Here is a 24,455-nt window from a genome sequence, read left to right on the forward strand (position 1 = left end):
TCTCTCTTTCTGTCGAACCCGGGGGCTGTGCGGGGAATGGCGCCTCCTAATGACCCTTTCTCTGGTTGGTATGGATTTGCAGTCTGTCTACGGGCTTCAGAACGACATCAGGAGTCACAGCCCCACTCACACCCCTGCCCCCGAGGCCCGGCAGCCCACGGAGGAGGAGCTACACGACAAGGTGCGAGCGGGTCCCTGCAGCTGTCCTATCACAGCGCTGCATGCTCTCTGCATTCACACTCCCCCACTGTCACTCACTGGGACTGCCTTATTGACTAAGGGGCCATGGCATCGGGTGTGGGGTTGCCAGGTCAAATCAGAAGTCCGAAATACTGCTGCTTTTCAGCAGGGACAGTCCTTTGGTACAGTTTCTCCAGTAAACCAAACAGGTTGTGCCGTGCAATCTAAAATTAAAACTGTGGTTCCTTTGTGTCAGTGGTCTGAGCAATACATTTACATTGCTTTCCCATTTAATTCACAGATACAGTTTTGGCAGGTGCAGTTGGATAGGCATCGATTGAAAATGTCAAAGGTTGCGGAGAGGTAGGTGTTCTCTTCCTGTCAGTAAGACAAGCAATCAGGCTTATAACTGGGCACTCTAACAAGTACAGTGTAATGTCAAATCTGTTTATCAGAGCGGGTTCCATCCATTAAACACCTTTGCAATAGAATTCTTATGTACTTGAAATAGGGTAGATACTCACTGATGTTATTTATGGAACCCAGATTTAATACTTAGCTCCCGTCTGCCCCCGGTGATCCCTTAGATGTATGTGTATAATTAATAATAAGCTATAACAGAGTATATTGACAGTTCTATAACTTCTATTTGAGATCAACTCAAGGCTTGCCTGAGGGGTCTAACAATGGCAGCTTTCTCACTGCCTTCCTGCTTCTTATTGTTTCTCTGTATTTTCATTGTTTTAGCCTCTTTCAATGCCGTCTGCGCTGCCATAATATGCTGTTGGTGTGGGTGCTCACTGCTGCCCTCCACTGTTAAATGAGCACGCTGCCATTTGCACGCCCCTGTACTGCCGTCTTTCCAGCTGCTAACATCTGCCCCCCCGTTTTTCTCCCCCCGCAGTTTGTTAAGCTACACTGAGCAGTACATCGAATACGACCCCTTTCTCACGTCACCCGATCCCTCAAACCCCTGGATCTCAGATGACACGACGGTGTGGGAGATGGAGGCCAGGTATGTTTTCGGGGGGGAAGGCCTTTGCGTGCGGAGGCTACGGTGAGCTATGACCTCAGCGTGGCCTGGGAGGTTCAGGGCCAGAGCGGTGGGCGTGGCGCGGTGCGTCCATGCTTCTGTTTCGTGTGTCCTCGGCACAGAGAGAGCGTCGTTCATAACAGCACATGTTGCATCACCACCCTCCGCCCCCCCCGTGTCCTCTGTTTGCTCTGTAAACAGCAGAAATGACTTTATCACCATTTCTCAGAATGCAGAGCTCGCTCATTGCGCATCTCGACACCTTTAGAAACCCCTGCATGTGCAAGATAAACACGTTCAAAGCACTCCACCCCCCCCCCCCCCCTCTTTTTTTTTTGCCCAACTCCCTGCCCCTTCAGCGGTGGCTGGACTATTCGGCGGGTTTATTTTTCCTTTTGCCCGCTTATGCCGCGTTAAGCTCGGCTAAGCGCTAACGCCGCCGCGTGGGGGGTAATGCGCGCGCTGGAGCCGGTCCAGACGCCTTCCTCTCGTACGCGCGCTCCCCTGGCCGGGATGAAGTCCAAAGTCCACCGCTAAGCAGGGTAAATATTGCCCCTGCGCTGGAAGGCCTGCCACCGTCACGCGGAGCGTGAGGCTCAGGGAGAACGGCGCTTCCTCCCCGCGGTGCTGACGTGCGGCGCCTCTGCGTGTTCCCCTGCAGCAAGGAGCCGGGGCAGCAGAGAGTGAAGAGATGGGCCTTCGGCATCAACGAGGTGTTGAAAGACCAGGTGGGCAGGGAGCAGTTCCTCAAGTTCCTGGAGTCGGAGTTCAGCTCAGAAAACCTGAGGTACGGGCCGGTTTGCCCAAAACGGCATCTTCAGATATTTTACTGACCTGTATTGCTATATATGGAAAATACTATATTTCTCCATTATATTTGAATCCTATTCAGGAGGTCCTTAATCACATTAGATTATTACAAATATAAGAATAATATAAGAAAAAAAGTCAACATTAATATGCAGTTCATTCATTTATCCATTGTGGCTTTGTAAAAAGAAATTAATAATGCATACATTTTTTACTATGTTGATTACTCCCAACATGGCTGGAAAGCATGCAGATCATTCTTATGTTTAGCTTGAGGTTGAGTGCCCTGTAATGTTATTCAATCACCACGGCATGGAGTCGCCTGAGGCTCGGGGTGATGGAAATCGTAGGTATTGATTTTTAACACTCGATTGACAACTTAGGCACCATAACTGCAGGCAATCTGCAGGAACAACATAAAGCTTAACAATAAAATCAATTGGGAGTATAAATGAGAAAATGAACTGTCGCAAATTCAATTGCCTTATTTGGTGTTGTTGAATATGTACAAGCTGATTTGTTCCCCAAACAACACTGTTGATAAAATGACTGGTTCTTTACCTCCCCCTGCTGGTGAACATACACTGACCTGCATTATTGGCAACCAGTAAATCTGTTGTCTTGAAAACATTCTGGAGCATAAACTCATATTAACAATTTAATTTTAGTCAGTGGATGTATGTAATGAGATCACTTTTGACGACAGCTTAAATTATAATATGTCTGGAGTAATTAGATGCATATGTTGTCTGAAAATTACCCAAAAGCCCAACTAATCTCACTGTAACACTTTTTCTTATCCCTTGTTACTTATCTGGAGTGTTATTATATTCAAAGAGTTATACTAAACACTGACTCATTTAAGGAGTTATATTAAATTTAACACTGATATTTCTTTTATAATCACAGTTATATGATTGAAAGCCATCTGAAAACATATAATCTAGATACCTCAAAGCTGTGGTTCTAAATTGCTTATCACGTTCTTGTACACACTGTGTGCCATGCTACTGTGGGCAGGTTCTGGCTGGCTGTTCAGGAGCTGAAGAAGAGGCCCATTCGTGAGGTGCCAACCCGGGTTCAGGAGATCTGGCTGGAGTTCCTGGCCCCTGGGGCCCCCAGTGCCATCAACGTCGACTCAAAAAGCTACGACAAAACCACACAGAACGTGAAGGACCCTGGACGCTACGCCTTTGAGGATGCACAGGTACGTTGGGGCAGGGGCCTAACCCCAGGCAAAAATGAAGCTACAAAGCACAATGGTGGCTCAAGCTCGCCATTGCAGGTAGAGAGAAGACTAGTATTGGGTAGACTTAATCTAAATTAGATTGCTAATATAGATTATTTATTTACTGCCAATAAGTAACCATCAAGAAACAATCAATTCAACTGGGTCGACTCACGTTCTCCTATACACTTTTGTCTGTTTTTCGACATTCTCTCATAGAAAGTACTCTAGTCTTTTGTTTTCTGCTCCACATCTGAAGATGGTAATGAGTTTCTATTTTACCAGATGCCACCAGATGTCTTTGCTATGAGTGTTTTTTCTTGCCATCTCTCATCTGTTTCAGAATTTCCTTTCTTAAGCTACTTTGGAAAGGACTGTTTGAGGGCACATCATTTAAGATGAAGTTTTATAACTATTGTCGTATTTTATCTGGCATCGGTGCCTGTTTTGAATGTCTTGCTACAAATTAAAACCACTTAGCCCAGATGGCTGCTGTCTGCATCTTCTCGCTACAGGAGCGGTTTGGCATACGTGCTGCGCATCTTAACTTCCTTCCACTATCTCTTTTACAGGAGCACATTTACAAGCTGATGAAAAGCGATTCCTACAGCCGTTTCATCCGTTCCAGTGCCTACCAGGAGCTGCTACAGGCCAAGAAAAAGGTAAACGCATGACGCAGCGAGGAGGCCGTGGCCAGACCCTGCGTCATGCACGTCAGATTATCTCTCTCCATAAGTGGAGGGCCACAAGCCCGCAGTTTTGACAAAGCGGAACGTGTGATCGCTTGCGTTCTGCAGGCCATAAAGCCTGAGCTTTTCAGTGTGCATCGGAGGGAATCATTACCACAGCATCAGTTTCACGGTTACACACGGGGACCGTGCACAGGTCCTCCACAAGCTTTTTGTAGTTCCTCACCTCATTTATCATTCTCGCAGCGTAGTCTTATTACAGGGCTAGATAACCCTGACTGGTGATTTGTCTGGTTTTTGCTCAATCTGGACTTCAAGCTGTGTAATTCACTTATGAGACTTGCCGCATGCAAGTGACCACATGCTGGAGGTAAGCTGTGCGGTATTTCATCATTTATATTCAGGCTCAGACTTAATAATTGAACAAAAAATTATTTCATGTTCATTCAGATGGAACCAGAGCCTGAATCATCCCTACCACTCCAGGACCAGCCAGCCTATAGCCGTTAGGGTTTTTCCCCAAACACCTGTGCATATAATTTTTTAATAGGTTTATATTATAAATCAATCAACTAAACCAGTCCAGAATTTACCCTCCTTTACACAGTGACATAACACTGAGGCAATGACAAGAAAAAGAGAGAAGGCTGCCTTATTTAGTTGCACAAACCTTTTTTCTTTATTTTTTGCCCCCATCATTGTGTATAAATATTGCTTCATCCTTGATCCATTGCATATATTTATGGTTTGCATGTACTGATTAAAGGGCTACGTTTGGGAGAGGGTTTATTTTCTTTTGTTTGTCTGTCATCTCTTGTTTATTTGCTTTTATTTGCAAGGATCCCATCTTAGTCTTATTTGGCTCATTTCCAAAGAGTGTTGCTTGTCTCCCATTTCTTATTTTCAGTTTTTCGAGTGGTACGTTTGTCCTTTCTTTTCTTTTTTCTTCCTTTTTATGTTTGTTTAAGTTGGAAAACGCTCAAGATTGCAGAACTTCATTTGAGAAATTCACTCATAATGTGGTAAGTGGGCGGGCCCTGTCTGGTCACGGTCCAGACCACAGCCTGTGCTGATTATGCACATGTGGTCGGTGCATTTTCCCTGCCCCTTAATTTCACCCAATCACATTTCTCACAACCAACCAATGATCTTACAGGTTCTGGTGAGGACCCACCTCTACCACCCCACCTACAGTATCTCCATTCCAATACTGTACAAGATATTGATCAAGACGCTATAGATTTTCCTCCCTGAGTTTTGAAGTTAATAATTAATACAGTACTCAGTCATTCAAAGCTTCACTTTAGTTTTTTCGCTTTATGTTTTCCATTGATTAAAGGGACAGTGCCGTCAGCGAAATTTGACATACTGCAATGTAGCAACATATTTAATTCAAAACAAATAATTTGTCATTGAATTAGGACTGTCGTAAATTGAATACCTGTTTATGTAGCATTGCATTATTTTACTTTTGCCTGGAACAGTAAAAGGGAAAATGTCCCTCCCAGTCCTCATGTCTGTCCTTTCTTCTCTTCTACAGAAAAGTAAGAACTTATTTTGAAGGATATTGCTTCCAGGTAATGTCAGCACTAATGTATTCCTGTTTCTTGTGACTCTTTGTGCCCTTCTCCACCCGCTGTCTGCCTGTACAGCTCACATTTTCCCCAGTCAATTATTTGAAACAATTCTGTGTCAAAATAATTATGAATGACTCATTTTAAGTTACATAAATTGGTTGGTTGTTGTATTCTCAGGTTTTGTAATACTGGAATAAAATATGCAAGATATTTTTACTTATCCGAGACCTTTAATAGAAGGCATTAAAACTGATTTATGCAGACCTTCTTGATACTTTCAGTTATCCATTTATTACCTCTGGGCTAAAAGCATAATTCTTACAGAACTACTTTTCCAATATTTAGCCATGTATAGGTCTATATATGGCCTTTCATGACACGACACAGTAATGAGTTACAAGCCTATATTTTCACTAGCAAGCTAATGTTGCAACCGAACACTGCTGGATGCAATAAACATAAAACAGTGTGACCCCTGAACTATACATACTGGTTAATCAGGTTTACAGTTTATTTACAATTTACAATGTACAATTATGAAATTGAATACAGTTTTTAAATTTGAAAATATATATTTTCACGTCAAATTGTGGGAAATTTGTTTTAAAAAACGTTTGTGGATTTCCGTCCATCCATTTTAAGATGTAAAGTTGATAAAATTACCAGTAAGTGTAGTCCCTTTTCTTTCTCCACAAAAAGACCCTATGTTTGTTGTTGTACTACACTACTCCACAACAAGTTAATAATCCGCAAATACCTTGAGAATCTCAGAGTAATGTCATGGAATTTCTTAATAATACAAAGACAGTACTGTGTGGGTCACTATTTTTGATTGAATCTCAGGTCTGAATCCAAAATCTGATTTTTAAATCAAAATACCAGCAAAAACAACTATGTTACGTTAATTTTAATGTTTTGATTTTTCTTAGGGGAAATCACATACTTTGAAGAGGCTAGCAAGTCTTGTGCAATCATGCTAAAATGCAGTAACTTTTTAGCTTGGAAGAGGACCATGTCATTTCTACGATATTGTAGTCTACTGTTTGCCCAGAGGAACCACTTGACAGTAGACCAGATGTTGCATGTCCAAGAAACGGAGGTTTTTATTTATTTTTTTATTTTTTATTTTTTTTCCTCCTCAGTGTGAAAAGGCATTTTGGACTTTTAAGAGACGTTAAACCCACAAATAAATGCCTTCAGAAAAGTAATTTGTCCGGTCACTTCCTTAGTTACTTATCAGTTGGATCTATACGTGTCCATCGCAACGTAAGCTGAAGAAAAAACAAAAAACAAAAAAACAAAACAACAGAAATGCTTCTGCATAGGGATGTTATATCACTGATTTACCACAATAACAGAATACAGAGTATGCATTTGTTATAAAGTTTAATTTGCATTTTTATTGCACTACGAAAATTAGCACAGTTTTCATTGCTGTTGTAAAACCACATTCTAAAACTGAAAAGCTGTGTGTTTGTCCGATGTAGTCTGTAATTCTTTGTTACTGTTCCCTGCATTTATTTTTATACCATATTTAAAGACACATTTTACTTAAAATGTATTCAAGTTGGCCCTTTATCTGTTTATATGTGTTTTTTATATCTTTTTTTCTGAACAGTTCTTTGAAGCTCCATATTGTATATGTACTGCTCCTTTTTATTCTCTTTCAAAGGGGAAGATAAACCAGTTAAGGGGCTTTGCTACCAAATTCACTAGTGGAGAATTCATTAAGCTAATAATTGACAATTTTATTATTATTATTATTATTATTATTATTATTATTACAGAGCCAATAGGGAAATTTGGGGGATTCAGTTTGACTGGTTAGGGCAGGGTCTGATATGCAAATTTGCCATGCAGATTTGGTTCATATTGATCTCCCTTTGCAAACTGATGTGAATCATAAATCAAATCAAATGTTTCAGCCAAATCAAAAAAGACTTAATTCTGAAAAAACTTATGTGCCATTTGTCACTCCATTAGCTGAAAGTTCACCATTTCCTTTTATACCAAGAAGGAAACTTCATTTTCACTCAGTGTTCTCGTGAATGATGGAAGGGGTTTGATTTTGGGTTTAAGATTATTTTGTCTTTTTGAAACATAGCAAAGGCCCAAAGAAAGCTGTATTGTCAATTGTATCGCCATTACATTGTTATTCACCACTTGTTAATCCGTTACGGTTGTTATGGTTACCACAACTATGTGATTCTGTAAATATGTATTCAAAATAATAAAAAAAAAACATCCAGAAATGGTAATGCAAATGTGATGGAGAGGTTTCATAAATTCATTGTCATTTTTTCAATAGAAACTCAGAACTATTCAATAAATTGGAATTGAAAAACCATTTTACACTTTACACTATTGCAAGGGATATACCCCTTTTATAGCATCCATTGCCTCAGACTAACCAAAGGTATGTGAGAGATGGATTTTAGGGACACCCTGACTCTTGAAAATAAACAAGGCCATTTTTGTGGGTGTAAGACCCATCCATTGTTTATACGAGCAGCTTTTGTGTGGTTTGCTGGTTGGAGTGTGTTATTTTGGGTTGGACTTGAATCTTGGCGATGAAGGTGTGGGGTATATATGTTTGTCCCAATAGTATTAGCACATAGCTCAATACAGACAGTGTGTGTGTCCGCACGCACGTGTGTGTGTGTGTGTGTGTTTGTTTGTTTGTTTTGGGGGTGGGGAGAGATGAACCACACGGGGAAACTACACAGTAAAATTTTTAATGTTAATTTAACTCTAATAAAGTTTATGAGTCCAAGAGGGATCAAATGTAGTCGAGAGTTTATTTTAACACTGAACATTTTTACTGTGGACCTGTGTGGCTTACCCTCTAGTTCTTAGTGATTGCCCTTCGTTGTCTTTTTTGTGCTTCATGTTCTCAGGGCATTATGGAGTGTGTGGAGAAGCGCATAGCTGAATCAGCCAGCCCGTTTTATTCCTCTCAGTCGTGTCGTTTTTGAATCACCGGACAAGGAGCGCTGTGCCTGAAATGAGCACACTCCACAGATGGACACACCTGCAGGGCAGCGATGATTTTACACTCTGCGGGCCAGAGAGAGCACTGCAGGAGAGCTAGCGCTGATCAGAAAAGAGGCAGATCTGAACCAACTCTCTCTCGGTAACTTGCCTGTAAACGCCTGGTGGTGTCTGGCAGGACAAGGCCAATTGTGTCCCGTCACTACAGACTCTTGATCTTTGTCAAGTAATGACAGCCCAGGCTTGAACCTGCAACTATAGGACCTATAAAGCACCATTGCAGACTTAGCCACTGAATCCCATTAATCTTTCATCAGTATTTGGCCTAACAAAGTACAACATTTGCCAATGCAACGTACACATAACTTACCTTTAAGAATCAACAGCACCAACTAGTTATTCTCTAGATTCTGACTGGAATACATTTCATTTTTGTTCTGAATTAGTGAATTTAGAATTTTATTTCAGTTTTTTGTAATGAGGTGTCTTGGGCACCTCCTTCTCAGTTCTTCTTGGTTATTGTAAGTATCTGGACAGTTCATTGCTCACTATAGCCACTAGATGGAAGCAAAAAGGCCTTTCTCCCACAAGCTGGACTGGTAAAGAAAGTGCCAGCACTCGGAATGGAGTGTATTTCTTTCGGCTGTTGAATGTGATCAGACTTCTTGTACTTTTTTCTTCAGCTGCAGACATGGTGTTTGTATAACGCGCATTTGTACATCATTGTCACGTTGAATTGCACAGGACGATGTCGACACAGTCTGCGAACTCGGGGTGAGGAGTATTGCCATGGCACTGTGCTGCACTGGGCTGTGTTTTGAACCCTTAGTACACAGCTAGCTGCCTTATGTCAGAGCATTGTATTTTACCTTGCAGAACAGTGAATGAAGACCATTATGGATTTTCACAAATAGAAATTAAGTTAAAGCTCTGACTTTGTATATTAATATTTTAATATTTATACATGCTTAAAGGGCTCTCATAATATATTACTTCTATCCCATATTCACATATATGCCTTGCACTACCATTGTAATCATTAACTATGAATATGAATAAAATCTACTATTTTAAATCGTGTTCAGCTGAGTTATGAATTGCATATATGTGTATATATATGCATATATATGTATGTATATATATATATATTTTTTTTTTTTTTCCCTATATATATATATATATATATATATATATATATATATATATATATATATATATATATATATATATATTTGGGGGGGGAAAAAAATATATATATATACATATATATATTCATATATTTTTTTTAGGAACATTAGAAGATATAAAACAGTTCATGTTTAGATGGCTGTGGACAAAAATTCTAACTGAGTAGTGCAGAAAACAGTGTTTGAGGCATATAAACCTGCTTAATGTCTGCGGTACGCGTGCAAACAAGCGCCGTCTGTGGTGTTGCCTCACTGTGTCTGTGTGTGAGGAAGGGCGGGGGGAGGGACATGAGGAGCGACTGCGAAAGTGAGGTGACATGGAAGTCAGCTGGTGAAAGTGGCTGCAGTTATGTTTGAAGGGCTGATGGAGTAACAATGGTGGGGGGGGGGGTTGTGCGTGTGTGCGCGTAGGAGGGAGGGAGGGGGCAGTGGCAAGAAACAGTATGGGAGAGCAAGAGAGTATGAGAGAACGAGAGAGAGAGCAAGACGGAGAGAGAGAGAAAGAGAGAGAGAGCGAGAGAGAGAAAGAGAGGGAGACTTGGTGTGATTTGTTTAGTGATCATAGCCAATAGAAAGCTGGGTCTATGATAACATCCACATGCTGGTGGCGGAGAGGAGCCAGAAGTGAGACTTCAAACGCAGTGCGGAGACGCGGAGACACCTGAGCCTGGTCCCCTGCTTCACTTCATGGGCATCAGTCCCGCTCCCTCCCCAGGACCCAGAACGCCGGACACGTATCCCCCACCGCTGCTGGAATAACTCCCTCCAACCCAACGGCTGCTCTGGGACTCTTTGGACGAAAGGTAATCGGCTGAGCTGTCCCGCACATACAGAAGCTAGGGCAAAAGCACGGGCTTTTTTATTTCTCGTTTTTAAATGAATTTTAAAAAATCGTCATTTAGTCATGCTGAATGACAAGGAAAAGGATGACAAGTCACAGGAAATATTTTGCATAGTTATAATTTCTTTAATGCCTTTGATGCCTGATGTAAATGAGCATATCATTTTGCTGATTCAATAGTAAATCTGACTATAGAATTTAGTTGCCCAAGTTATTTATCAGAGTTTTCTTTGGAAGAAAGCTACCTCTGTGTAAGCACATCGTTAAGTAATTACGCTTAAGACCAGTGAGAAAGAATTTACTTATTAATGATGCTGTGGCAAACATATTTTAAAAAATGTGATTATTGAACTATTATTGAACTAACTAATGTTATTCGTAAGTTATTACTCAACTATTTGATGGTATTTGTGGGGAAAGCACTGGTATACTTTGATGTAATAGAGGAATTTGATATAATAGATGGGAGAGTGTTATATAAATAGAGGGGCACCACCAGCACACAGCTGATGGAACATTTCCCATGGTCTCGCTCAGAGCATGTGGGTGTGAGAGCTAGTGTGTGGGGCAAACTCGGGGGGTTAATGATCCGATTAATAATTTGTCGCCGAGCCGGTGACCGCTCCACCTTGCACAGTTAGCTTGTTTGGTAAAGAGGATTTGGGAGAAAGAAAATCTGTGTTTTTGATTTTTTTTTTTTTGGATCAAATGAGTTCCCCCCCCCCCCCCCCCCCACACCCCCAAGAGACTCCCATGGTGATGTACGGCTACTACATTTTCTAGAGTATAGACAGCACAATGGCTAGCAGTACCAAATAGATGTACAGTATGAGAGTATGATACATACTGTAAGGAAATAAAAACTTTCTAAAATGGAAACATGCCTTTACAAAACTACCATCTACCAAATTAATACACAATATAGTTTACAGTGAGTGGGTCAAACCTCTCTTCAAAACCACTGAAATTCTTCCAAGAAAACTTCAAATAACTTTGTTAGAAACTACTGTGGAATAGGCTGCATTTTTCAGTCAAAATAAATCAATTCAGCATCAGTGATTTGAAATTTTATGTTTCCATGCTCATCAAGGAAATGCTAAATATCAAGACTGTTGCACAGCAGTGTATGCAATGTGTGATCCCATACATGTAAGATTACCACAAATATTAATCTGAAGACAATTCCTTAAGGTCTGGAGTAAATGGGGAATCAAAGTAATGTAATGTACATTAAAGTAATTTAATTAACACATTCTGTCACTGTGAAAATGATCAGCATTAGGGGACACTAAAAAGTCTAACTTTTAAATTTGACATGACCAGGCAAATATATTTATTATTTATTTTTATTTATTTATTATTAAGTATGCAGTTTTCTATCTATTTAGAGAACAACACTCTTATAAATGGTAGACATCAGAATATATGAACCTTGTGAACATTAATGAAAACAAAATGTTGAGGAGTATTGATCAGCTCTAGGTTGGACAACTGATCACTGACATCAGTGTCTGGATTAAGACAAACCTTGAGAAACTACATCCAATAATCTTCCTAGGAAATGTTTTTCCGTTCCACTGTTTATCAAGTTTTGTATTTCCTTTCAGTTTTTCTATATCCATTCTCAGATCCGATTCCTCCGAAATCAGATCAACAGGTGAAAAATAGGGAGTAGTGTGTCTTTGTTGTCTGATGTGGTAAATTATTGGCAAAACAGTATAGCTAAGGGCAAGAAGGCAAGTTTTTCTCTCAGTATCTAGGTCCATGTCTGGGTCACAGACAGTATATATTTCCATAAATAACTATTACGTTACTGTACATTTCTAGAGCTGTTTTGTATGGCTGGAAGTGTGTGGCTGGGATTTGTTTTGTTAATATTGCTTTCTTAAGGCTGTGATTAAAAACCCATTGGTGGTAGCATAGTTCATGAAAGGGTTTTAACTGCTGTGGGCAAGCCAAACCAGAGCTGGGTGTGAAGTTTACAGCAATATTGTAGAAGGCTCTGAATAGACCGTGAATTATCTCCACATGAAGATAATTTGTCAAGGCTAGTTGCAGCACAGGGTGCTTCGTTGGCAGTACATTGACAGATGGAATGAAAATGGATTGAAATACCCTACAGTCCTACAGACAAACAGAACAGCTCCCTCTAACAACAGCTTCAGATAAGAATAGCGGTCATCTCTCATGCTACAGTATACAGTATAGTACTGGGTGTGTGTGTGTGTTTATATATATATATACACAATATATATACTCACACACACGCACACACACACACACACACACAAGCGCCATCACATTATAGCCATAGTATAACCTTTTTCAAAGATACTTCCAGCAGGCTAATGGACCATATCACAAAGCACGCATCATCTCAAGCTGGTTCTCTGGTTCTATAAACATGACACTGACTTTACTCCTGACTGTTTACTTCAGTGGTCTGCACAGTCCCCAGATCCAATAGAACACCTTTTCGATGAGGTGGAACAAGAGGTTCGCTGCATGAATGTGCAGCCAAAAAGTCTGTAGGAACTTTCGATGGATGCCTTTGAGTCAGACTGGGACCTAATTCCATATCTTCTAGATAAAATGGCACCACATATTTAATCACATGTTGAGGATAGAACAAATGCACTTAAAAGGAATGAACCACTGCAACAGAACTTAATTAATTCTGTCTGCCTCAGAGAGAAACCAGTGATGTAAGTGGCTGAATTTGAAACATCACTGATCCCTCTTTTTTTCCCCCTCTTTCCTGCATGGAAGCCAAGATTCAAAAATATAACTTTGCACACGAGGGCACTTCATCTTATTCATTAGTCTGAGCAAAGTGAACAGCTCTGACTGCTCAATATTCAGCATTCCGAGCCGGTAAGCTATTCAATTGCAAATAGTATTGAAATGCCCTGGATCAAATCAACATTTTTCATAAAGAGCGATTTGTAAATACATGTTAAAGGGTAACATTTTAATTGAGCATTTTTTTTCAGTAACTGAAATTGATTACTGACATTGGTAAACTGGGTTCTGGGAGAAAAATCACTGATTTAATAAAGTTAGTGGAATTTCTTAAATTTTCAGTTTTGGTAGATTTGGCGACATCTGTGGGGACTGATGGTCATGAAAGTTCATATTCAAACTCCAAATACCAGAGTTCCATTTAAAATGAAGCCAATGCTAGGAGTACACCGAGTGCTTATTGTTCTTAGTCGTCTAGTGGTAGATTATGTTGGAGAAAGAAGGATGCCTAGAGACCACCAACAACGTCGTCTGACACTAATATTGAGCCAAATATCAAACCCAATTTTAAAGACGCGTTTTGGATTTTAGTCACTTGCTCTTTCGCACTCTGCATGCAAGTTCCTGTGTGTGTGCCATCACATTTGAACACTTGGCGGGATTGTCATGTCCCACGCCACCAGTGGAAATTAGCATATAGAGGAGCAATTTCAGAACACAAAGACATGGAATTAATATTGCTAGAAATATGCCAGTGTGAAAAGGTGTCACATGCAGCTTTTTTAATATAAAAAAAGTTAAGGATTGCCACTTTCAATAAGTGATGGAGAAGCTAAACGGATGGTCTCTGTCCTTACATTACACAAGACATCAGGTAAATCCTGTAATCACGAAGAGTCACAATAGATCAACAGTTTGATGTCTTCTCAGCATTGGTATGGAATCTGTCTTGATTTACATGTTTCAGTAACAAAGGAATGCTTTTTCAGTCCCCGTGTGCCTGTAGTGGAGTGGTCCAATGCCTGTCTGCACATCATGTGATAACCATTATACTACATTGCAGATCATGTGTAAGGAAACGGGTTGCAATTCAAAGGTCGCAGATTTGATTCCCACCTGGAGAGCCTCCGGTGTACCCTTGAGCAAGGGTAACTCAACCTAAATTGCTTCAGGAAAATATTCAGCTGTATGTAAAAGTATAATCTGAGTGGGTTGCTCTACATGTGTGTAAATGTCATCCAGAGAATACTGTAGCACTCATCAACAGCAGTGAACATCGTGCAATTCTCCCACTCCCTCTTCTGCATGCCTCCATGGGGCTTGTGTTACTTATTTATTTCTAATTTGTCATGATCTCTACCCGGACTACTCGTCGACATTGGGGCTTTCACGGTAGACAGCAGACTAATCTAACAGATCCGGCCCTGATCCTCACTGGCCTCGGGCCCAACGCAATCGCAGGGGCCTCAGAAGTCTGGGTGCTTGACCGTACCCCACCATATAGGTCCACTCACCACCTCTATGAGGGAGCTGTCCCAGGCTGGCACACATGGGCAATACATAATCCCAAAAGTTCAGTTAATGAGATGCTGGTGTGTGCGCAGGGAGGAGGGGGATAAGGCGGAGGAAGAGGAGGAGAATGAGGAGGAGCAGGAGGAATTTGTTCCATTTGGAGTCGGTGCTTGTTATTGCGCGCCCGGTGAGAAGGGCTCCCCGCCCTGGGGTCACCCTGCGTGTCCTTCAGAATCCCGCACTTCGTGTTTGGTTTTCCACGCCGACGGTTTATTCAGGGAGATAAACAGAGGGGAGGGGGGACGAGACGCGGCGCAGGCACCTTGGAGAGGCCGGGCCGGCGCGAGGTCTACCAACCTCCACCCCCGACGATGGCCGTCCAATGAAACCGCTCGGGAACCAAAGCGTTACCGAGGACACCAAAACCAACCACAGCCAGCCCTGAAAGAGAGGAGGGGAAAAAGAGCCGCCTGGGCCTTGTTATTCATTTCATACCACATGCGGGAGCTAAGCAGTTGAGTCTCTTTTTGAAACAGAAGGGGTAGACGCACATTAGGACTATCTCAGCTGGTGGCAATTATAATGGAACAGTGGGGGTGGTGGGGGTGGGTTTTGCGGTTGCGAGCCAATGTCTAAACAGCTTCAGGCGTTCTCTTTGTGACCACATTTAGCGAGTTCTTTAAAACACCTTGAAATTTTGTTTTCATAACAAATGAGCACGGAGACCTGCTTTGGCAGAACGGAGGAGGGGAGTGATTGCACGGTGCATTAGAGATATCAAACACTTTGAGGGAGCTACGTCATTTATCACTTATCTAAAACATGCTGAAAAATAAATGGATTTTTCAACCTCAACAGAAACAAAATAAAGGTGACCCATATACATTGATTATCCAGTACCGTTTATTGTCATCCACGACAAATAGCATTTTTGTACTTATTGAATAGTAATAGGCATGATGTTAAGCTGAGTGATCAGGAATTTTTCAGTCTTCTGAACTGTGGCCTGTAAACATGTTTGTGAAGGAACTGTTTTTTTCACTATGAAATACCATAGCATCCGATGCAGGAGGCAGTGTATTGCAGTGGTCAGTACCCAAACGGTGATTGATCAGGAGGTCTGCAAAAAGCAGCGTGTGTGGGAACCAGGAGCCCAGGGGTCAGGAACCATTGCAGCAGGACAATTTGGGAAACCTGGAGGTCGTCCGGTGCCCCAGGGGAACCGACAGACCCTGCAACCTGGACACAGACAATGACATAGCGCCACAGAATCGCTGAGTTCTATCTGCAAAGCTAAGAATTTAAGTAACAAAATACTCAGGCATATATAGGCCTTTCGAACTCGCCAGTGTTCCGTTTCAGTTTCCTCTATTGTGACACGGAGAATAATGGCTGCTCGCTGGTTTCACTCAGTGCAAGGCCACTCACTTCAGAGCTCTTCTGCGATGTAAGGGGGGGTTTTGTGTTTCTTGGAGGACCTGGCCTCTTGGCTGTGTGGACACGGTTCTTCCTCTGGCTCCGGGAGACCGTTCACCGTCTCGGCCCACCGTCCCCAGGGGTTACTGAGACTCCAATGGGGCATCTTGGTGAGAGAGAGAGAGCGGGGATGAAGATGGAGCCAGGCTTGTGGGATTTTCCGATGCTCGCTCGATGAAGCATCATTATCCTGAACCACAATTTGTTTTTCAGCAGGATTTATGAGGCAAGTTGGCTGGGGATACCATACAGTACCTACCAGTTTAGAAGTCCTGACAGACCGAAGCAGCAACTGCAGAACGCATCCATCATCTCTTGTGCAAATAGCCAGGGTCCACTTGACCACGGGGGACCTGTAATTCATGCTTTGCAGAACAAAATATTTGGAAAAAAAAATAGAACAACAGTTTATAGGGAATTATGTGGGATGTGATTTATCTGTTTAGAATGTATTTCTTCAAATTGAAACAGGAACACGCAGCCACTGGAGTGGAAAGGTTGTCCTAACAAAGAGTGAGCGAGTGCAAGGGTGAACCAGGGCTGAAAAAATGGCGTCTCGTTTCCCTTGGACTCAGTGCGCGGCTGGAGATGGACCATAGACGGCTGCCTGCTTGTGACACAGAACGGCCTCCTTCACGATGCGTCCTCTGCAATAAGAAATGTTGACAAAAGGGGAGGTGGGGCGGGGGGGGGAGACACAGTGGGCCAGACTGGAGGGGCCTTTCTGCATCTTCTTCAGGTTTTTTTCGGGGGGGGGGGGGGGGGGGGGGTGTGGCCAGGTCAGGCTGTGATTGTTGTCTGTGGACAGAGCCATTAAGTCCTGCACTGGGCTGATGACCCTTGGAGATAGCAACGGGAATAAAAGCTGCCACTTTCAGAAAAGGAAAAAAAGAAAACTTTCCCCAGTTTTCCAGGGCTCTTGAGGGTGTCTCCTTTCAAGATCTACAGCTTGTGTTGTAGATTCCGGCAGGCTCCAAACTGTGACACTTTCATTAAAGCTACAGTCTCTCACAAATACTTCTATGTAATACTAAACTCGGCCTAGCCGCAAATATAGCATAATACTTATCAAGTGATTTACTCATTTTATTTGTAAATGATTTATTTCTATGGTAACACTTTATGGAAGGTCCTAAATAAAATGCACAAAACAGCTTCACATGCAGCGCAGTCTTAAGCAGGACATGACCATTGACAATCAGTGGCAAAAACTGAACTGCACAGACTTTCAGGAGTGTGTTCTATGTACATCAGTGGAACATTGGCAGATGGCAGATTTTATACAATTTCAAGAAAAGGCCAGTATTCAGCACCAATTATTAAGTTGTTCTGTAGAGTTCATGGGAAGCACCCTTCAAATAAACAGCCACCATTAAGACCCTCACTGAAATTGAATACGTTTCTCCAAAAAACAGAACAAACATGGAACAAACAAATGGGCCAGAGGAGTGTGAGAGAGGCATGTCACAAGGGCAGTAGGAGAGGACTGCGGTGAACTAGGTTTCTAAAGCTACAGCATTTTAGTGTTTCTCTCTCTCTACCTGAAATCTGCATCAAACACGCTTGTCTAACTGAGAAAGTTCCCCAGCTTCCCATCTTGGTATAGTTGCATGGTTCCTGCTGAGCTTGACAAAGTGACAAATTAAACTTAATTTGTCTCTTCCTGTCCTTGGAGGAAACTATTTAAAATGGTGGAAAGCTCTAAGGGTTTGCTGACCCTGTGGAACGGATCTATTCCCGCAACTGAGGGAAGGGGAGGGAGGAGTTAATGGTGGGGTTTGGGTGGGAGGGAAAAAGTTGTTTTGTCAGTATCATACAACAGTATGGTAGTTTCCAAACTTAAAATCCAAACACTGTGCATTGATGGGTTGTTGAAAGACAAAGACCATCTCTTGGTGCTTGGTCAATGCTGCAACAGAGGACTAAATTCTCAGAAATCCACCATTATTCATACAGCTCTACTAAATGTTTACATATCGATAGCATGGCTCAAGACTAGACTAAGCAAAATCTTAATTATTTTACACAGAGTCCAATAAAATGAACTTCCTTCTCTCAAGATTTTCAAGCACCCCTTCTGATTAAGGCTCATGTTTATTTTTGAAGTTTTTATAACTGACAAAAACAGCAAATAAAAGTAATGGCTCAATTAAGTCCATTTTAACTTCAGACGATAGATTCATTTCCCTCGTCTCTTAAAAAGAAGGAAAATAGAGTTGCAGAGAAATTAATGAGTGTTCTGGTTTCAGCTGATTTTAGCTGTTACTGTATATTTAATCATTGTGCTGCACTTTAAATGATTGAAGTTCTATTAATCTAATTCTATTTCTTTATTGAAGCTCTAAACACAAAGATGAAACACTTCAAGAAAGGCCAAAAAAAGGCTAGTTTTAAAGCCAGAGCTTAGATGAACAATTTTGTTTAAAGGGCAGTTGAGAAAGGTACTTACCCTGTGTTGTGGATACTGGAGGCCTTAGTCTTCCTGGAGGAAACATGGGAAGGGTACCACTTACCATCATGCTCCACTCCTGTAGGTCTGATGTGTGGTTTTTCAGCCTCACAGGCTCCATACTGCACCAGCAAACCATCTTCCATAGAAAACCTCCAAAGATAATTTTAACAAGACCCACACAATGAACCTATTGTAAAAGAAAGGCCAATGGAAAATGCAACAAAAAAATAATTTATCATAAGATTCAGAGTTGAGAAAAAAGATTCTCTTCTCTCTATTTTGTTATGCAGTCTATCTTGGGGAGAGGCTGCGTGGGGGGGTGTTGGACAGTTCCAAGAGCCCTAACTGAGCCAGGGCCTTCAAAAAATATTATAACAAAAGATTTCCTAGGTTGATGGAGCCCAATGTGAGATCTTTTCATGAGGCCCAGAATACCTGGTGGCACTCTAAATCCTGGGACCTGGTTAGAATGGTGGGGTTGTACGGTAGGTGCCAAAGTCGTCCTCTGTGATCCAGGCATCCAAAGCCACTTCGCAGTAAAACGCATCCATCTTACATCCAAATCTAAGCTAGCAAACAGATGCTGGATCTTGCACTGTTTGAAGACTATGATGGATGATGCATGTCCTGGCGGTTCTTTGCTGCCTTTCTGCTTATTCTTTTGACTGCCGAAAGCTCTATTCTATGTGTCCCGAAGCAAGATGAACAGTCTTACCTCCCTCCTAACGGGCAAAAGAGGTTTTTGGTGTCAGCATGACATATAAATATCAAAGCAGATGGACGGTGGCAACTCTGCCCTTGTGTGTCAGTTACAGCCAAGTTACCAGCAGATCACTGAACGGCAGCCTCTAATTGGCAGAAAGAAACAGGACACCAACAGAATGTCTCAGCCAATACTGTGTAATGAAGAAATGCTATTGCAGTAAGTTGCTCATATTGTTAGAGTCAAGATGAAAAACAGAAATCCCTGTGTACTTATAGTTCTGTGTATTGCTGAATTTGTTTTTTTTTATTTTTTATGGGGGGTGGGGTACAGCAATGAAAGACCCTGATGACCGTGAATGACCCCTTCAGCCCCAGATCAGCTGCGTAGCCTCCTGCCACCCCCCCCCCCCCAATACTCGGCAGACATAATTGTCCCCCGTGTCCTGAGACAGCGCCAGTTCTGAGAACTTGAGGAGCTGAAAACAGAGGAGTTATCTGCAAGGGGCCGTTAGCCAGGGATAATGTTGCACTGCGGTCTTAGGGAGGCCAAGAAGTAGGGCCTGACACTGCACATACTGTTCCCAATGCAGTGAAAAGGTCCTGTTCAAAAGAAAAGTCCTTAATTACTTGCTTAAAGACCTCTAGCCCTGCCAGGGGATTGGACCCTTGACCCCTCCTATAAGGATGAGGCGGCGCTTTTGTGTTAGGGTCAAGTGCTAAGTCTACAAGAAGTTTTAAGTAAATCAGCAAAACTTTATTGAAAAACAAACAAACAATGCGATGCATATGTACTGTAATACAAGCATAAATGGACCATACTTCACATGGGGAGGAATGTATGGTCCAAACTTGATATTTAAGTTAAACTTTCTTTTCATGACCCTTCCCCCTTACCATTAAAAAATTACATGGCTCACCCTTAATAATACACTAATAAAAATTGCCTGCCCCACTTGCATACCCAAACAAAAATACAAAATCCTCTCTTACTGTAGGGGAAAAACACTGTAGGATTCTACATTCTCCATTAAACACCATGACCACCATGTTGTTGTGTACTTTGCGAATGCTCACCCGTTTCCCTTCTGTTGTCTTCTTTTAAAGGATGTACTGGCGGTTGGTTCTGTCCGTGCTGCTGGCAGGCGTTCTGTGCGGGGTGGCTGAGAGCAGGAAGCCCCGGCCACCGGGGTCCATCCCCTCGCCCTACAAGGGCAACGGCAACACCTCGGACAAGCAGGCGCGCAAGCGGGTGCTGGCCTCCAGCCAGGAGGCCCTGGTGGTGACCGAGAGGAAGTACCTGAAGAGCGACTGGTGCAAGACGCAGCCGCTGAGGCAGACGGTGAGCGAGGAGGGCTGCCGCAGCCGCACCGTCATCAACCGCTTCTGCTATGGCCAGTGCAACTCCTTCTACATCCCGCGGCACATCAAGAAGGAGCAGGAGTCCTTCCAGTCCTGCGCCTTCTGCCGGCCGCACAAGTTCACCACGCTCACCGTGGAGCTGGACTGCCCCGACCTGCAGCCGACCTTCCGCCACCGCAAGATCCAGCGGGTCAAGCAATGCCGCTGCATATCGGTCGACGTCAGCGAGTCCGACAAGCAGTGAAGCCACGCCCCGTACCCGACCCCGTTTGACCCCCGTCCCCCGCCCCCCGTTTGACCCCCGCCCCCCCGTCCCTCCTCTACCATGCTTCACTTCTTATTTCTTCTTAAAGGAGAGCTCTTAACCAGACTTTGTCATATAAAGGGGAACGGACGAGCATTTTTTCGCTGAGGACGTGGACGGTGAATCTGAGAGGCCGATGGCAATGGGGAGAAGGCAGGGACGCAGCGGACGCCATGTTTGCAGAAATCACACAGGCCCTGCATGCTCACCCTTTCGTTTGCAGCACGAAACCGATTCGGCTACGGGCCGCGTGACCCCGCTGAATGAACATCAGCGAGCTCGAGCCGGTTCTTCTGAGCGTGCCCCCGAGAAGGAGCGGGGGGCCAGCGTCGGGCCCTTTGACTCTCACGTTACGCCGGGGCCCGAGACGCGACGCTAACGCGGTGCCAAACTGATAGCGCAGCACCTAATGAGTCTGACGGTGATAAGAGAGCGCGCCCCTGCTTAACTGATCTGATCCCCCCCCCCTTCCCCCGGACTGAGGAGAACAATGTGGCGCTCAGAGCAACAGACCGCAGAAGCAGCTGGCCCCAAAGACCCCCCCCCCCCCTCCACGAGATTACCTGCGGTTCCAGCCATCAGCCAGCCCATCGGAGAACAACATATCACTATAGTGAGAACGCATAAAGGAGATCCTTAAACTATGGTACGGTACAATAAAGTGTATATATATCTAGAGACAAAATTATTAATTATATATTAAATCTATTTCATGTAGAACCCCCGTTTCTTTTTTTTTTTGTGTCCTGAAAGTGTGTGTACTTTGCCTGGTTGTTGTCATTACTGCCGACTGCAACTCATCGACCTAACATGAATTCAGCAGATGCTCTATTTCTGGGTGACTCAACTTGTGACTTACACATTTATACATTCATACGGTCAAATATTAACAGAAAACTGAGATTAAGATCTTTTTCAAGGGCACAACATGGGTGCTACAATTAGGATCCAAACCTGCAGCTTACAGTTAACAAATTCAGTACATAAACCACTACGATTCTTTCAGGGTATTTGTTTAGTCAAAACTGCAACACTCACAGAATGTCACGAGAAAGCAAAGGACAACTGTAATGTAGTTTGTCTGACCTTTCAACTGGCAATCATTATTACAGGTCACAGTTGTGACACAGTCTGAAATGTACAATAAAACGCTACATTTATTTATATGTTTATTTTATATAAATTAAACTTTTCCCAAAAAAAAAAAAAAAAAAATCCAATTAGAAACACTTATTGCACACATGGGGATAAACCTTGAATTCCAGAACTGTTTAGTGATGAAAACATTGGGGCACAGAACCAACATGCTGGGACAAGTAAAATAGAGAAGAAAAAAAAAATTACAAAGTTGAATACTACTTTACATAGATAAAAACATAGAATAGCATCTTTAAATAGTCTAAGTAACCCAGTCAAGTATTGTATTCTGGTGCAAGTACTACTTTAAATATTTTAATGGAGAGTGTGACGCTCAAATATCAAACTGCCGATTCAATACCCAACACACATCTTGTCGTTCTGTAGGCAACAATTTACTACAATCTTGCTTGGTTCTTCATAACTAAAATCCAATGAGGATAAATTTGAAAGTTTGATTCATGTCTCTAAACCAGACCATTTAGTCATCTGCAATTCAATGGCTCAGTAGAGGGGATGGCTCACAATTTTACGCCCAGACCATTAGAGTTTTTCATGGAAGTAAAGATCAGCTTTTCCAGATTTTAAATGCATAAAAGTCACAACCCACATTTCCTTGAATCTGGCACTCTGGCTTTGGTTTTGGGACTGTGCAATTTTCAGACTGAAAGTCTACTGCGATTTTTCGTTACACACAAGGGCACATTAGAGGTGATCAAAGCCAGTGGCTAATGGATATGTGAAGAAAATGAAAGTCTGACTAATTCTGTTGTTTAAATATCTAAACTCATTGGACACATTTAAGCAGAACCCGCAGAGATGATATGGTATTGGCTTCATGGCACTGTACAACAGCTTGGGACGTCTTTCTTTCTTTCAAAATTACGCTGTGTTGAGATATTGAGAACACTGCCAACTGGACACTTGCTGCTAAAAACTGGGGCTTAAAGTAGTACTGGGGAAGGGGGTAGCCAAGCTATTAATACAAGTATCTGACCACCTGATAAAACAAATGCTACTTTCACCAAGATTGTAACAACAGCTATACTGCCATCTAGACTGGGTTAGCCTGAACAAATTACTGCAGGTCACATTGAAGCTCTTTTCTCTCCCCCTTCTCCATTACAAAATACAATGAGGTCACTTTTCATACATCTATACACATATTTTACATGTTTTTGACACGCACATATTTTTGTTTCTGTATTGGCTTGAACCAGACACACTTTCATATTGCTTTAACAAAACAAAAAATAAAAAATAAAATAAGTTGTTGCTGGAGTGGATTCTAAAGGGTAAGAGCAACCTGAATAGATATGACAGTTTGGCAAATCCTTACAGGAAGTCATCGGAATATCAAGTCTGGATGAATTTAAGAAATCATGTGTGTGTGTGTATGTCTGTGTCCACGTGTGTCCGGGGTAGGTGTGCGCGAGTGTGTGCTGGCCAGCTGTGGAGGGCTCGGTTGTTCTGCTTTTCAATCCGTGAAGAACAAGCGCCATCCAGAGTCTTGTCCAAGTCCTCCTGCGGAGTCTAAATATACACTGCTGACTCAACCATGTGACCTTTCCAATGAGAGCGGTGTGCGTTTATAACAAGCAAGGTGTTCAGATGGCAGGGCGACAATGCCCAAAGCACATTAAGGGGGGAAAAAAATATAGTAATTTAGAGAGAGAACTCACTTAGATTAAAATGACAGGCTAAGTGCTAGAGTTCGCAAAAAAAAAAACACTGCTGTTTTTGTTTTTCCGTTTGTTTCAATCGTCTGTGAAACGGTTTCCTGGAAATCCAGTCTTTAGTTTTTTTTTAATTTTTAAAAAAAAGAAAAGTCATCCCCAACTCTGGTGCCGGTCAGATCTTCATGCCCAGCTTCGCTTTCTGTGAGAAAAACGAGACTCTATGAGTAATGCACTTATATAAAGACAAAGCGTTTTACAGCACAGTGCAAAGGCTGTAAATGCTTTGTGTTTATATTCAAAATGTTTTTTTAATGATTTATCATGTCTGATTTCTACATTTAAAGCCACATCATAGTTGAAACTGCTTTCAAGAGATAGTGATAACAATGAACAATAATAGTATTTTGTCCTTCAGGATTTACAATGGACGTGCACAGATAAAAATTACTTATTTACATTAATAAAATATCCACACTCAACATGGCTATGGTTGTTAATATGCAATAAAAGTGTATATGTATCCAAAAACAACCATTGTAGCTCCCTGGTTTCT

At 42.2% G+C, this 24,455-nt stretch overlaps 3 protein-coding genes across 6 annotated transcripts in view; 2 read left to right on the forward strand and 1 right to left on the reverse strand.

Annotated features, from left to right (window-relative positions):
* Window positions 1-7,786, forward strand: part of rgs7b (regulator of G protein signaling 7b) — a 73,218-nt gene extending 65,432 nt beyond the window's left edge. For 2 of the 4 annotated variants that reach the window (XR_010328113.1, XR_010328117.1), the window contains exons 11-18: window positions 83-181; window positions 482-543; window positions 1,085-1,195; window positions 1,875-2,000; window positions 3,044-3,230; window positions 3,824-3,913; window positions 4,909-5,517; window positions 6,447-7,786. Coding sequence is in view for 2 of the 4 variants with exons in the window: in XM_064320475.1 (XP_064176545.1) it covers window positions 83-181; window positions 482-543; window positions 1,085-1,195; window positions 1,875-2,000; window positions 3,044-3,230; window positions 3,824-3,913; window positions 4,909-4,962; window positions 5,481-5,501 (750 nt within the window). In the remaining 2 variants the exon portion in view is untranslated. The remainder of the gene's footprint in view (window positions 1-82; window positions 182-481; window positions 544-1,084; window positions 1,196-1,874; window positions 2,001-3,043; window positions 3,231-3,823; window positions 3,914-4,908; window positions 5,518-6,446) is intronic. The other 2 variants (XM_064320475.1, XM_064320486.1) reach the window with 2 other exon arrangements.
* A 2,323-nt stretch (window positions 7,787-10,109) lies between these two features.
* Window positions 10,110-22,439, forward strand: grem2b (gremlin 2, DAN family BMP antagonist b). Its single transcript, XM_064320499.1, has 2 exons — window positions 10,110-10,498; window positions 20,528-22,439. Exon 2 carries the CDS (start codon window positions 20,529-20,531, stop codon window positions 21,024-21,026), a length of 498 nt encoding a protein of 165 aa, XP_064176569.1. The 5' UTR covers window positions 10,110-10,498; window position 20,528; the 3' UTR covers window positions 21,027-22,439.
* Window positions 22,440-24,043: 1,604 nt separating this feature from the next.
* The window catches only part of fmn2b (formin 2b), a 63,619-nt gene continuing 63,207 nt past the window's right edge, over window positions 24,044-24,455 (reverse strand). Inside the window, exon 19 of the mRNA XM_064325179.1 lies at window positions 24,044-24,101. Within this exon, the coding sequence (XP_064181249.1) occupies window positions 24,075-24,101 (27 nt within the window). The 3' untranslated portion in view covers window positions 24,044-24,074. The remainder of the gene's footprint in view (window positions 24,102-24,455) is intronic.

This window comes from Anguilla rostrata, chromosome 2, assembly GCF_018555375.3.
Source record: "Anguilla rostrata isolate EN2019 chromosome 2, ASM1855537v3, whole genome shotgun sequence".
NCBI classification, from domain to species: Eukaryota; Metazoa; Chordata; class Actinopteri; order Anguilliformes; family Anguillidae; genus Anguilla; species Anguilla rostrata.